General features: G+C 39.5%; 1 protein-coding gene across 21 annotated transcripts in view; it reads left to right on the forward strand.

Annotated features, from left to right (window-relative positions):
* PTPRK (protein tyrosine phosphatase receptor type K) overlaps positions 1-15,625 on the forward strand; it is a 397,787-nt gene that overhangs the window by 84,009 nt on the left and 298,153 nt on the right. For all 21 annotated transcript variants that reach the window (XM_030489190.1, XM_030489193.1, XM_030489195.1 and 18 more), the window contains exon 2: positions 2,967-3,089. In XM_030489190.1, the coding sequence (XP_030345050.1) occupies positions 2,967-3,089 (123 nt within the window). The remainder of the gene's footprint in view (positions 1-2,966; positions 3,090-15,625) is intronic.

Raw genomic sequence — 15,625 nt, forward strand, 5'->3', positions numbered from 1 at the left:
TCTTAGTACCCAGAGTTACCAAAATAGCATGCAGGAGGTCGACTGTTAAAACAGAGAAGGGGAGATCCAAATTTGCTCATGTTTTAAGTCATAAGGAGTAGTCTGCAGGGGGTTTAAAATGCTTAGTCTGTCTCATCGTGTTATGCTGGATAAATCACTACAGCATCGATGCCTACTTGACTTGCCTTGAAATGTCATGGTATGTTGTTAAGAGGAGGTGGTGTGCTTCAGGAGAGGAAGCCATTGGTTTAAGCAGTTACATGGTGGATTTTGTAGTGGGTTGATAATCTGTCTGATAAACTTTGGTCATGTGCATGCAATAGACGTACGCTTACTTGTTCTCTGGACGCAGCCGTGATGTGCTGCTACACACAAGGAGACTTGGGTTGCTTGCTGTGTATTAATAGCCACATTGTTATTGCTAATCAGAACCCTGATAACTAAAATTAATAGTGGGCACAAAGATGAGCAATTAAGGACATTCATCTTCCAAATGAGTCTGGAAGATTCATTGGTAGTTTAAATTTATATACTGAGGGCACTTAAACCATTAAAAAGGGTAATGGGTGCCCCACAGGCATGTGCTTCGAAGCCATATGTCATTTTCGTGCTGGGACAGCAGACAGTGATAACTTCCGTTTAAGGGAAACTGCTATTCATTTATCAATTAAGTGTCGAGGGAAATGTTCATTTTTGCTGTAGAGTGATCATAGCAGTGTATTCTAAGTTAAATCAAACCCGAAGATTTATGTTCTAAGCCTTTCTGGGCTGATCATGATCGATGTTAATTAGAAAAGTCTCTTGGTGGTAACAGGGCATTGGAGTTGGGACTTCTAAAGGCATAAATGTTTCTTTGATGCACAAGTATTTCTCTTCTTGTGTCATGCAGTCTTTGACAGTGATACTGATGTAGTAACCGGCTTAGTACAGACTGAAATGTTGGGGCTTTTTCGTTGTGGACACTGTGCTTGTGTTGTCACAGCGCAACATTTGAGAAAGTTTTGCTAAGATCGTGCTGAATGTGAAGTCCTAAGGTTTTATGGTACAAGTGTTTAGCAGAAATCTTGCTACAGTGTATAGTTTTCTTTCTCTCCTGGTGTTGTCCTTGCCAGCCAAACCACTGATTTACAAGTGGTTCTGGGAGTGCCAGAGAATGAATATTTGGCAATGGTTTTTGCTGTAGCAGAATTAGCTAAAACTTGCTTTTGTCATTTATTCAAAATGACAAATTCTTACGTAGAACTGTGGGAATTGAGTTGTTTCTAATTGAAGATGAAACATAATCTCATTTTGGGACAGAGTCTAGATTGCTGATGAAATTTAGTGAAAGGGACTTCCGCTTCCCCAAATATGAACACTGTTTTTACAAACTCTCTGCCTGTTACATGACATTTGAATATTACGTTTTGGGCAGGTAAAAAGTATTTTTATCTTCAATTTGGTGACATACATGCCCATTCCTCCTTTCCTTATTCTTTGGCCTGTCCTAGTTGTAGGCTGTCTATGTCTTGTACAGAGGGCAGAAATGAGCACAGGCTGTAGTTTTTCAATCTTCAATCCTTTTCCCACCTCCAGCCCATTCTCTTCTGGGGTATCGTGTGGGCTGGTGAGAGCCTGGCAGGCAGAGGAGGGTGTTTGTTGTTGATGCAGTGACAGTGACTCATCTTATGGTGACACTCTAGAATTTGTCATAATAAGGGTTTCTGTTTGTTCTTGGGACTCACAGTACTCGTCTCATATTTTGTATTCGAAAAGTCAGATAATAAAGTGAACACAAATGCTCCTGTTACTCTAGAAGTGTCTTCTTAACAAGAAGAATTTTCGTTGTAGTTACAGTCGTTAATTGGATTGTTATGCCGTAACTACCGAGAAGAGGGTACAAGAAGTATCTCACCTGATTTCCAAGAGTTGTTTACAATCTAATTCTTGAGTTCTTACATAACTTCTTCTCTCGATTAAAAAAATACTGCCTAAATAAGGATGAATACACTGTATTTTCTCTTTCACTCTCTCCTGGTCTTGCCTTTATTTTTGATCAGGAGGACTGTGTGCCATGATGGAGATAACAGGTACCACAGAGTTGTACGCATGACATCTGTATTTTCTTGTATTTATGCTCTACTTCTTTGACTGGGCTCTTTCGATTCCTTTGTTTCTTCTCTCTCAAACCTTGATCTCTTTCCATGATCGTCATGTTCTCTTCTCTCTTTTCCCCAGCCTAGTTAATTGCCTTGAGTTAAGAATCTAATTAAAAAATTTACTGAATGAGACAGGGCAGGCATTACTGTGTTACACAGGAATTTGGGTGTTTTGTCTTCCTCCTTCCCCCCATTCTTTACATGTCTCCCATTCTTCTTTCTCCCTGTCACTTCTCCTCACAACTGTAGTTGTAAGGTTTTCTTATCCCTTGTTTGTGTGACCCTGAAAAAGCGCCTTTAATTTGTATTCTGTTATGCTAGATTGATTTAATAAAGCAAGATTATCCAATTCAGTCTGCAGCAATTATTTCATTTCTAAGTAATTTTAATTATTTCGTCTCACTGTTTTTATTTTGGGCACAGTATTTATCCTTCTTGTTGGTATTTGGACTACTTATGCGTGCAGTGCATCAGAGTTGTTGATTTTCCACTTCACTTTTTAGCTCAGTCTGTCTTTTTCTGTTTCCCCCTTGGTTTAAATAGCATGTTGCTTTTTGTCACACAGACAGTGGGCCAGGTTTCACTTGGACTGAGTGACTTGGTCTGTAATCTCCTGCTCTGACTGAAGGTGCTTTTTAGGGAAATTGGTTGTGTGAAGCAGAGACATTTCAAAAAAGAGAGGGAAATGCTGGTGGGTGAGCTGCTTGCGAACTGTGCCACAGGCTGCATAGGCTCTGTAGTTGTGTTGTGTGCCCAGGAAGAACACCTCTGCTTGGTTCTTAGAAGAGGTCTGCTTTTAAATAAACTAATAACAAGTTTCTTCCCTAGGAGGATGTACGTTCGATGATGGTCCTGGACCCTGTGACTACCACCAAGACTTGTATGATGACTTCGACTGGGTGCACGTCAGTGCTCAAGAGCCTCACTATTTGCCGCCTGAGATGCCTCAAGGTGAGAAACTCCATAGATACTGAAGGGATAAGTTTATTAAGAAACTCAGAGCCTCACTGAATATGGCCTCAAGGCCACTCTTTGTGATCTCCACTTTAACCGTGATAATGAAGGTTATAAAAAGAAACAAAAATTATAAAAATAACAATCCTGGTAACTGAATAACCTTCTTATATCAAATCTGCCTTTAAAGTTGAGGGGCATGGGGAAGGGAGAAAGGAAGCCATAACCTCTTCTTTATTCTGCATGGAATTCCTCTTGACTCGCAGTGAAATTCTGTCTTAAATGACAGCTAATGTATCGATTCCATTATTCAGGTATACATGAAAAGAAATGGTGAAAGAAAAGGATACATGCAAAACCCCCATACGCTGATTCTTTCCTTCCCCTCCTTGCAACTGCTCATCATCTGAAAGTAATCAGAAAAGCTTTGATTTATGGAAATATTGCTGTTGTTAATTACTATTTAGGACAGGTAATGAATAACTAAAGAGGCACAGCCTACATGACCTTGCTTGCTCACCTTTGATGAACAGCTTAATCGGCGCTTCCCAGACAGCATGATATGCTGTGAAAATGAAAGCATTTGAAATTCAGCTACATTTTCCAATTAATAATACATCAAGTAATTAATCATGCAGAGGAGGAAAAAAGGTCATGGCTATTTTATTTGTATCTAAAAGGTTTTGAGAAGTGAGGTACATATGGAGAAGGAGTGGGAAATGTTGCCACACAGAAGTAACCTAACCTCTGCGCCATTCCTTCCCCTGCTTTTTATATTTTGTTGTGCATTATTAATGGTGGTCAGTGTATGTTATTTTACTTCTTAACTGCTGACTAGCTGGGTTCTCCCTGCTTTGGAGTCACTGATATGAGCAGCTGTTATCATGCCCCATATCTTACAAAATAGGTTAATTAAGCAAGATCCACACTTTATTTAATGGACTGCTTGGCACTTCAAGTTTGCATAGGGAAGAATATATTTAAGCCCTGAAGCCTCGGCATTCATGATGGTCTCTCATTAACAAATTTAAGCTCGTATCTCCCCTAGGAAGGCTGAAATTAGTTACTTTTCAAATTGTGTTTTTAAGAGTCTATGTGGCTTGTTAAAATGGTCGGAGGTATCTTAAGTGTGATGATCTTGATGATTTACCATTTTATAAAAAAATTTGGTATTCTCAGACCTCAGGCACACCTTGTATAGGAAGAACAGCAGTTTGAGGAATTGTTTCAAATGAATCTAAATGAAAAGATAGGTGCTTCTTGCTTCTCCCAAATAACATACCTGTTATCCTTAGGCAGTTTTCAGAGTTAAATGAGTTACAGCACTCTCTTGGCACCTGATTTCCATTCATTTCTGTTAGAGACCCTTTTCCATTGATGTGGGTAGCAAGTGGACTCTTGGAGGAAGCTCTGTTTTTCACATATGTATGTCAAATTGTGGCTGCTCAATAAAACCTAGCAGAATAAAGGAGTGTTTTCAAGATAGTCCAAAACAGATACAGAAAAATCTCTGTTTATTATTTTTCCTTCCTCTGGTCAAAATTCTAGGCTTCTTGGACTACTGTTTAAAAGTTGGATCCTTGGTAATTGAGATCCAGACAAAAGGTGAGCTACACTTCAGAAGTTCACAGTCTTCAAATCCTGAAGATCTATGCTGTATCTAAATACTTAAGCTCTTTTGTGGTTTGAAATTAGCACACTTATAAATTAAGTCTAAGAATGTAACAGTTCTAAAATGAGTGCTGAATTCGTCCAGCAAGTCTGCAGGAAGTGGACCGGCAAGAGGTTCAGGCAAAAGCAGAAGGGAAGTAACAGCGTGCAATCATGTGCTGTGCAGTTTTTTAACATTGCTGGCCTGATTACTATGGAGGCTGTAGGTTAGAAAGCAGTTCACTGCTCATGAAGAAGTTATCCAAGTAGAACAAGCTGTGGTAATGAAGGAATAGGTAAAATTAAAATACTGCTGTTTTCACTTTGAGAAGTGCTGAGGTTTCTAATCTGTAGAAGCCAAGGATCTCCTAGGAATCAGAGTCAGCCTACTTCTTCCTGCTCAGTCAGAGAATGAGAGAAGGGTAACCCAGAAAAACTGAGCAGCACAGTAACTGAAGTGCTATGGTAGGGACTGCTTTCTCTCTTATCTCTTCTCAGGTTCTGTAATCCTGCAGCTAGGCACAAAGGTCCTTAATGCATGTGTTGAAGTCTTCTTCATGGACACCCTTTGTTGTGTTTGGAGCCCTTGTCTGTTATATCTCTCTAGAATCCAATACAGTGTCGTGGCCTTGGCCTTAGTAAATGAAATACATATTCCAGTACAGCTTTGTCTTGGATGGAGAATTGTTTTACCTGTATGTTAAAAAGATAATACCCTTATGCCGAGTATATGGTTTTCAGGGCTCTAACTTTAACAGACTCACCCAGAACCATTGTAGTCATAAAGGATTATATGGCAATTTTCAAATGTCCATTTTTAGTCTTTAATAGCTTTGGAAAGTCTTATTTAAGAAAAAAAAAAAGAAAGAAAAGGACATAGGAAAAGAAAAAAAATTGACAATCAACTTCATGTTTTACTTCTGATTCAAAGGAAGGATTTAATTCAATGCTGTGCTTTGGTGAAGGATAAATAATGGAAAATTTCAGACCTAATGGCACATGCTTTGGAGTGCTCTGAAAGTGTGAAAACTTATCCGAACAGAAAGCATTTTGCAGGTATAGGAATAGTAAACACTACTTGGTAAGGCAAGTGTAATTACCTCTGAGTAATTAATGCAACTTCAGGGGTTTTTTTTCTGCTGACCTACACTGTATTTCTCAAATTATGAGCAGAGGCAAAAGCCACTTATCTTCTGTATGGGAAAAATAAATGCAGTACATAATGATTAATTTTGAAATAAAGTGAACACTTAGAGCAGGTGCTTGTGTACAGCTTTAAATACCAACTTGTAAATTGTTTGAACTGCAGCTTACATGATAAAACCTTTGGATTACTTATTAAAACCTTGGAAAGCACCTGACATCCAACATTAGGTTTCTAAGAGCATATAGAAGCAACTGTGCTAGATGAAGCTAAAGGTCTGCTGGTTTTGAGAGTAGCCATTAACAGTTGCCTAGGGAAGAATGCATAGGTAGAACAAATGAGTGGTGATCATGCCCGAATGCTTTCCCAGTTGCCAGCTGTTTGGCATTTAGGAATTTCTTCAAGTAGAAATGGTCTTTACTGGTGATGTTCTCAAGGAATTAATGTTTTTGCCCTGTTGGCTTTGTCTTACTGTGTGTGGGCTCCTCGAAGCCTTCTAGTGTTCTGCTATGTCCTATAACAGGCTGCCAGCTTTTGTTACAAATCATGGGAAGACACTGCTGCTCTTACTTATTTTGAACTTGAATGTGACTTCTGTTTGGTACATGTTGGCCTCTTGTACAGGTAGTGAGGAAAACTGATTCCTAATCACCTTCTCCAACTCATTCAGTTTTTTTAAACACCTTTTAAACATCAAAAAAATAAAAAAGAAAAGGTCCAGGACTACCGAGCTGTTCCTTATGGAGAAATAGTTCCACAACTGTGGATTTCCATTTTGTGTGAGACAAGGTTGGTAACCAAGTATTATGTTTTTGTAGACATGGTGACGAAAAATAAAGTCAAAGTAATTTCCCTGATGGTGTCTACTTCTGAAGAAAGACATCATCTGTATGTTGAAGTAAACACTTTAGTGCATGCATTATGTTTTCAGGTATATGATTTTTCTACGTTATATTGTACAAGATAGAAATTAGAGAATGCTATGAAGATGAAATTCAGTTTTGGCTATAGATTTTTTCCCAGTCATTTTAGGGGACTATTCATTGTGAGGAAAACTTTGTATTGCAGAAGACAAAGTAAGTGATAGTGCTTTCTTATATCGCTGGGGATGTGCAAAGAGGTGATTTTATCCATGTTAATTGTACATTTACTGATGTTTTCACCCTTCGATAGAGAAGATAGTGTATTTACCCTGTTTGGTTTGCCTGTTAAAAGCGGCATTATTGTGAGGCTATGCAGGGTCAGGGCATGAGAGGCTATAATGGGCTGCATGACAGAGAGTCACTTAATGAAGGGCTTGTTTAATGTAAGGGCTATTACCCTCCTGGATACAAATGCAATTTGAAGAATGGCTAAATTATAGTGGACAATAGTGACGTGCTGAGATGGACATCTTGTTTCCAATCTCTCAGATGGATAATGTGCCTGGATTGGATGTGCACTAATTTTTTTTAATTGGTTTTCTAGAAATCTGAGGAAAATATATGAACAGTAGTGGGGAAAGTCCTTGGTTACACTTGTCATCTACCATGACTAAAGGAGAAGAGATGAAAACTCTAAAGATGTTCCTTAGTATTAGTGTGTATTTTGCAAATACAAATCTTTTACAGCGAAAAGTAGTGCAGAAATTAATTTTAACTTTGCAGAAATTACATATGACCTTACATGTTGCCCCATTTTAAAGAATAAAACTAAATTCACTACTCTGATTAAGGAAAAAAAAAAACCCAAACAAAAAAACAAAATAAAGAAACAAAACAGTCTTGAAAAGTAAACCATTACATATATGGTGAAAGGCAATGGAGATGGGAGGAAGTGTGTTGTCAAGTAATCTTGGGCCACACTCTCATGGTAATTTCTATGTGTTTTAGGCTGAATGTCTTTGGCTGCTCATTCCCATGTCTTGTAATTCCTAGAGGCATTCTCACGTTGCTGCCTCCTTCCAGTTGCTCTCATGTGCATGTGTTTGTGGAGTGGTGTGGCTTGAAAATAATAACCTGGGGGGTGGGGGTGGAAAGGGTAGTATACTGCATGGGTCGGTTAACCCAGTTCATTGTGCAGCTGTAAAAAGAGCCGTTGCACTGGTGCAACTGATGAGGACCATGGGAGCTGAGATGCCTGAAAGAAATATGAAAATTGCACCCTTAGTTTTGTGTGCAACTTTAATTTTCCTGTACAAATAGCATTGAGTATTTGTTGTGATCCGGAAGGTCAGTTGTGCACTATTGGAGTTCTGCCTTGTACAGAAAGGAAATAGCTTCTGTGTCACCTGTGTGACCCAAAATGAATTTCAGCACAGGACCAACCTAAGTTTTTACGAAGTGTATAAATGAGAGAGGGGAGCCTGAAGGTTGTTAAATTTGTGTTTTAATATAGATCTCATGTGAATGTGGCTCAGTAAGAAAAGCTGTAATGTAGAGGTCATATAAATGAGACTTTTGACCTTTTACTTCACTTAAACGTGAATTTTTCTCCTGTAAAAGGGAAGCCACTAACCCATGAATAAATTTAAATGATGTGTATGGGTACAGTCAGACAAAAGTTAACTGGGAAGCAGTGTCTGCTGAAAGCTGTGTGTTTCTTAGGGCATTGGGAAGACGAAATCTCAATGAACCTTCACCATTTCCCGGGTTACCGAGGTCTTCCATGGAGGTGCTGCTCCACACAGGATGCTCTAGCTTGCTGTTTTGCACTACAGAAAGGTGAAATTCAAACAGAATGCTTTGTGGGTTTCAAATAGACAGACTAACAATGTTCGCCAGTCCGCTGAGCAGTTGAGAGGTGACTTTTCATCGTTTTGCTGTTTTGCGGTTTGCATTGCCAGCGTAAAGGTAGTAGATCAGAGAAACTGCGCACAAGGGAATTTATTGACTGCTCCATGGATTGGCAAATGCAGTTCAGGAAGGTAGTGGGTTTAAAGTTTGATCACTGAAAGCTTATCTGGATCATTACCTTACGAAATAAATTGGAAAAGCTTGGATCTGTGTTTGGGGCTGCTAAGAAATTCTAATTGTCTCCCTTTCTTTTACATTTCTTTACCTGATGGGGTAGATATGATTTATTTAAGGAGAGAATTTTTTTTTTTTTAAATTCCTTAGATATTTCAGTCTTTGCAAACTCCTTGGCCCCCAAAATTGTGGTACTTGTTTCACATTTAACTTGTCAATATCCTACAGAGCTGAATTTATTTGAAGTACTTCCTTGGTCAGAAAAACATATTTTACTGCTTTTCTTATTCAGTTACCTTGCGGTTGTTTTTTTCTTGTCTGTATTATTTGTTGGTAGCATCTTTAACAGAAAGAAGCCTACCTCATTAGTGCAGTGCAATTAATGTCTACCTAAAGAGCACCTGTAAACATCCTGATCCTATTTGGCTTGCTCAGTACAGTGCACTAATCAATCTATTGACTAATTCCAAGGATTCCCTGTTGTTCTCAAGCACACTTCACTTGGTATGATGTGGAGAAAGGAGGGGAACAGGGAAGGCTTTATAGAATAGTGCACAACGTAGCAGTGCTTCTGTACATTTAGAAAAGCCATTTTATTAAATCAGGAAATTTAGGCACTGGATTAGTAAAAGTAAGGTTTTTGTAGCAATGGAAATGATTTTCACACAAGTAACATCTATGTGTTGGTTTTTCATACATTGACACAGATGGATTTATTCTATTGCATTTGTATGGTGAAAGACAGAATATTTAAAAAATATTTGGGCTGTATTTGCATAAAATATACTTCACCTTCCAGGCCAGCTGCTATACCTGCTTATGCAGAGTGATATTCGGTTTTTGGTTATTTGTGGGTTTTTTTGTGGTGGTTTGTTGTTGTTGTTGTTTTGTTTTTTAATTCTTCTTTAAAGTCATAATCCTGTTTTGTTCAGCCGTACCTCTTCCATGCAATACAGATATCCAAAAAGCTCATTTGTTCTTGAATAGCTTCTCTTTTTACTGGCTTGTATGTGTCAAATGAGTGCCTTTTGCCTATCTCAATTCCATTTTAGAAAATCTGTCAGATTGTTATTTTGAGTATAGCGTAACCAAACTCTAGTGGAAACTGTATAAAATGCTGCCTTCTGAGAAACTGTTCCTTCTCTTAGTTTCTTCTTTTTTTTTCCCCCCCTAGTTCAGTATTTCAAGCATATTGGTTTATTACTCTGAATCTGGAGTAATAAGTTAAAGCAAGGGGAGAAATCTGTTTGCTATAGATAGAGTTCCAAAGTAGTAGGTTAGTCTTAGGCAAATCCACCTGTGCCATGCTGGTACCATCAGGGCATTCATAATAGTATTCTTGCTGTTGATGCAGCCTTCTATTGCATGGTGCAGCTTTCTAGCTTCCAATAGCTGTATCACAAGGTGTTCAAATGGTATTGGCTATCACTGCAGCACTGTCGGTGGGGGGGAGAAATGTCCAGTTCTTCAGTTCTTTTTTGTCTCTTACCACTGTTAGTTAGGAGCTCAGACTCCCCAGACTCCAAGTGGAAGTATTTCACTGCTTAAATGACGTGAGCTACTGCCTGGGGAACTGTGAATGTCAGTAAGAGGCATTCCTGAAACTGTTATTTTGATAGCATTATGAAGGGTGAACAAAAAGCAGAATTGTACTGTGCTTGTCTTTCAGAGTTGCAGCTAAAACAGGGTTTGAATAGCACCCTGGTAGCCTGGAAGGTGTTCCAGATTGGGGTGTTTAATGTTTAGAGTGTGGAAGGCTGGAAGCCTGAAATGCAGTGGAGTAGTGCTTGTTTGATGTCTTGCTGCTTCCGTGCATGGAGAAGAGCAAGCAGACCTGCTTTTGAGTATGGTATCTGCCTGTTGTGCCATTGTCCTGCCATCATTTTCATTCTTAGCCTGCTTGTGTGTGTATTTATTTATCTATTTGTTTGTTTCCCCTCCTGAAGATAACAGTAGTTTGCCTTGCTTCCCAATTTTCTGGCATCTTTTGAGTGTAGTGGATGGCCAGGCCCAAGCTGACATACTGCTGCTTCTCACGTGGCTTCATTTGGCTCAGAGCTCAGGGCACAGCTCATTTGTTCCTACTCGCAGACCATGGCATGGGGTCAGCACATCTGGTGACATTGTACCCTTTGGCTGGACCCTTTGACAGGGAAGATAAAAAGCAGACAGCTAGTGTATGTGAACTTATTTTATGCTTGCATGGCCACTTCAATTTGTTGTAAGCATAGGTGGCCCCCTTCCCTTCCCTTCCCTTCCCTTCCCTTCCCTTCCCTTCCCTTCCCTTCCCTTCCCTTCCCTTCCCTTCCCTTCCCTTCCCTTCCCTTCCCTTCCCTTCCCTTCCCTTCCCTTCCCTTCCCTTCCCTTCCCTTCCCTTCCCTTCCCTTCCCTTCCCTTCCCTTCCCTTCCCTTCCCTTCCCTTCCCTTCCCTTCCCTTCCCTTCCCTTCCCTTCCCTTCCCTTCCCTTCCCTTCCCTTCCCTTCCCTTCCCTTCCCTTCCCTTCCCTTCCCTTCCCTTCCCTTCCCTTCCCTTCCCTTCCCTTCCCTGTTTCTGGCTGCTCCTATTCTTCAGCTTTGACGTTTCTGTAGGTTGCCCTGACTGGAAATCTTATTGCTTTGCTTTCCACTCCCACTCACCTGTGTGCAATTTTTAGCAGTCCAATGAATGCCAGATTCAAGCATCAATATAACTATAGGCTGTCCTGTAGGAGATGTAGAAGCAGCCAGGTTATAAGTAGCTGAGAAAAGTAAAATAATTTTACTACTTCAAAGAGGGAAAATAAAAACAGAGCCTGGGAACTATGTGGTGTAGAGGGTTTGAAGGAAAAACACTTTGGTGTACAAAAAAGAATGGTGTTCAGACAAGACGGAAAAAAGCCCTATAATAGAATGAGTAATGTGCAGTGGTTGATAATGCAGATTATTATTTGTGAGCAGCTTCGGAATAACGTATATTTCTGCAGTCAAGGTGCTGTGATAAACCTTTGTGCATGGGTACCTCATGATTTGAGATGATCTCCCTTTCCCTGTGCTAGCTGCTCACTTCTATCACATCAGAGACAAAGCCTCATAGTAGAAGTGAAGCTATGAGATACTTTGAACAGAGTAAGGGCATTCCCAATCCCACTTTTAATACAGGACCTAGTGAGCAACTGGAAACTAATATTTGAATTACCTATGTAGCTATAACCGGAGCAATGACAACCCCAACAATGCAAGTATCAATGGCTGTAAAAACAAACAAAAAACCTGAAAGTAAGACAAAATGAAATTCAGTAAGCCACATAACAGCAAGAAAACAAAGGGAGGTGATGCTTTCCTGCACATTTTTTTTATGTACAGTGCCTGAAATTTTCCTGTCTGCTTAAATATTGATTTTTGAGGTCTAACCCTTTTGCTGCTCAGTAATTTATGTTCCCTTGTTGTGCTTTTGCTGCGGGTCCGTGCTGATGCAGCAATCACTGATGTTTGTTAATAGTGATGAAAGCTGCAGTAATAATAAAATTGTATTTTACAGAACAGATTTTGAGTTGACTGAGAAAAATTCAAATTTTTTTCTTATGGTACAGTGAACAAATGAAGCAACTGTATTCAGGAAAAAAGTAAGAGTTTTAGTTTGGGCATTTCTGTCATTACTTGTACAGATTGCTGTTATCAAGACAATTACGATCAGTAAGGCTTATTTCATATGTTGTCTTTACCCTCCCCCCCCATCCTTGCTGGGATTATTTTGTTCCCTTTCTCACCTTTTTATATAGACATATTTGAAAAGTCAAATCTATCATATTGGGGGAGGACAAACCTCATTTGCAAGTATGTAGGCTGTGAAGAGCAATTCCTTAGGTGGATATATTAGAGAAGGAGCAGGTTTATGTCACTTATGGGAAAAGGTTCAGTTGTGTTACTTTCCCTTGTATACGATGTTTGCATTTGTTTCTGAGTCTTGCTTAATCATTAGTACAGGTAATGTTGCTGCCACAGATATAGCGACATCTAAAGCTGTCTTCCTTTCTTCCTGTCTCCTTCTGAACTTAAAAGTGTAAACTCCTTTTTGTTTTGGTGTAGATGTTAGACTATTATTTATAAGCTAAATACATGAAGAACATGACCAACTAGGAAAAAAAATATTACCCTTAAAACGCAGCGCATCTTTTCATTCCAAAATATATTGCTTCTATCCAAAGATGGGTGGATTTTAATTAGCTTTAAACCATAGTTAAAATTAGGAAACAAGAAAACTTGAATTAGATCATACATTTTAAACTTGGATATCTGTTTTACATAGTGTGTATTTTGGAGAAGAAAATGAAAAAAAGTAACCCTCCACCCACTAGACTAGTCCCTCTTAAAGGGCTCTTGTCTCATTCAAGAAGCCATTCACCAGAGCTATCACAGGCTCAAATGGCCTAGCTATCAAAAGTTATGTCGTCCTGTGGTGAAGGTGATGTCTCTGCTTATAATACAGACAACTCCCCCCCCCAAACTAACAAAACACACACACACACACACACACACATATGAAAGAAAAAGCAAAAAACAAACAAACAAAAAACCCTCAAAAAACCCTCCCAAAACCAACTTCCTCCTTTTGTCTTTCTAAAAAGCAGTTGTCAGGATATAACAGCTATTTATTCTATTTTGGATCAAACCATATTTAACTCCCTTGAGGAAGAAAGCCTAGCCATGTATGAACAAGAATCAGACATACCATACTATTTTAGAGAAAGTCAACAAGCGGTATGAACTAAGCATTTCTCTTGTGTATCTGGTTTCTCTTAGGTAATTCCCATGAATGATCAGCAAGCATGTGGCATTCAAACACCAGAAACTGTTGTCATTAATGTTTCCTCTTTGGTATAGCTGACATCTGGTAACCCAGCTTTTACATTCCATTGGCTTCTCCCACTGTGTGTGTGTGTCTGCCAAGCTTATGGATTGCTTCAAGATCGCCGAACTTGTGGACTTTTTTAAAAGAAATAAAGAAAACATGCAGTTGAGCGACATCTGCAGTGCTAGTAGCAAGTGTCCCTTATGCAGGTGGTAGAGATGGCTTCCCATGCTCTTTGTGCCTTTTGGTTACAGTGACTTGGGAGCAGGTTGCTGTGGCTCCAGATTTTCTAGGTGGGCTCCTACCACTTTCCTCCACACTGGCAGCAACAGCTCCGCTTTCTAATTAGACTGCAGTTGCAGGTAGATATTAAGCCAATATAAGTTTTCAATTAGGCTGCAGCTTCACAGGTCACAGTGAGCCAACCTGATTCCTTACTGTTGAGTAAAGGGATTATTCTGCTCCTCTTTACTTCTTCTCCTCCCTTGCCTTCATGCTTCAGCTAGCTTCCCTAGCTAGCTTTACTCATCAGAGCTTACTGAGAGCCGATACAACTCATTATCCCAGGGAAAACATAGTTGTCTTTCTAAATTCAGCTGGCTTAGTGAATTGCATTGAAAGCATGGAAAGGTCTGACAAGCATCAGAGCAAGCAGCACAAGGGAATGAAGGAGCTGGAAGGAGGAGAGGCATAAACTTGAGAAGAGGGGCAGGCAGGAAGCTGTTAGGTCATGGCACCTGTAAGCTGTAAATGGCAGCTCGTGTTTTGACTTTTGTGATAAATATAATCTAATTTCCACCCTGTCAGCCCCAAGTTTTTCATTGCATGGTCCTGTCAGTATCCTCAGAGATGAGTCTGTTCGTCTTGTGAGTCAGACAAACATGCATTTGTGTGTAAGTGCCCTATCCAAATGTGGAGAACCATGTAAACAGCATCTTTGGAGGCTTCAGTCAGGTATATAGTCCAGACCCTTTGAGTGTTTTGTTTTGCATAGTTGCAAAATGTTCTCCACTGTACTTCATTAAGCATATAAGGAAGATGAGGTTAGCACCAATTAAAAAGTGATGGGTTACCGAGGAGCAGGTGACTGCACAAAGAGAACTGCTGCATCAAGAAAATGTAGCCTAGTCAATAAAAAGGTTGGTTTACCATAGCGTAAAGCAATCATAGGCAAAAGTGTAAAAGAATCTTTTTAGATAAAAAAAATCAGATTATTTCCTCTAGAATAAATAAATTTTGCAATCCAATCAGCTGACCTAGTATGAAAAGTAAAAATACTTTTTAAAATTAACATGTAAATTTATTTACATTTGTATAAAATTCATGTTACTCATAATCTATACAACTTAATTTACATATATAATTTATATTTATATAAAATTATATCCATGTAATATTCATATGTAGAATTTATATAAAGATTTTGATTAAGAAGAGTGAAAGAAGCAAGCTACAAAACAGTAGATAGCTTATGGGTAAGGATCAGAGGATAAATCAGCACAAGTGATATTGCAGTGAGCGTCTGCCACAGCCTATCAGGAGCAGGAGGTAGCTGAAGCTCTCATGCAGCTAGTGAAAGCCTCACAGTCATAGACTCTGAGAAGTGCTGCCTTTGCAAACAAGGAAAAACTGTTGGAGTATGGTTGAAGGGAGCTGAAATGACCATGAAACTTAAGTTTAAGATCCTGAGAGGAGTCACCAAGACAAACAGCAGAAGAGACTTAGACTTCGGAAGAGCAGAATTTGACCTGTTTAGGGACTTGCTTGGCAGGATCCCATTAGGAGGTGCCCTGAAGGGCAAAGGGGCCCAGGAGAGCTGGTTGATCTAGGACAGCCTCTTCGAGCAGAGGGATGGACTGTTGCCGTGTGCAGACAGGCAGAAAGCCATCATTTATGGACATGGTGATCCTGGCTGAGCCTGAGCACAAAAAGTGCACAGAGACAGAAGCAGGGACAGGCTACTT

The sequence above is a fragment of the Strigops habroptila genome, chromosome 6 (assembly GCF_004027225.2).
Source record: "Strigops habroptila isolate Jane chromosome 6, bStrHab1.2.pri, whole genome shotgun sequence".
Taxonomy (NCBI): Eukaryota; Metazoa; Chordata; class Aves; order Psittaciformes; family Psittacidae; genus Strigops; species Strigops habroptila.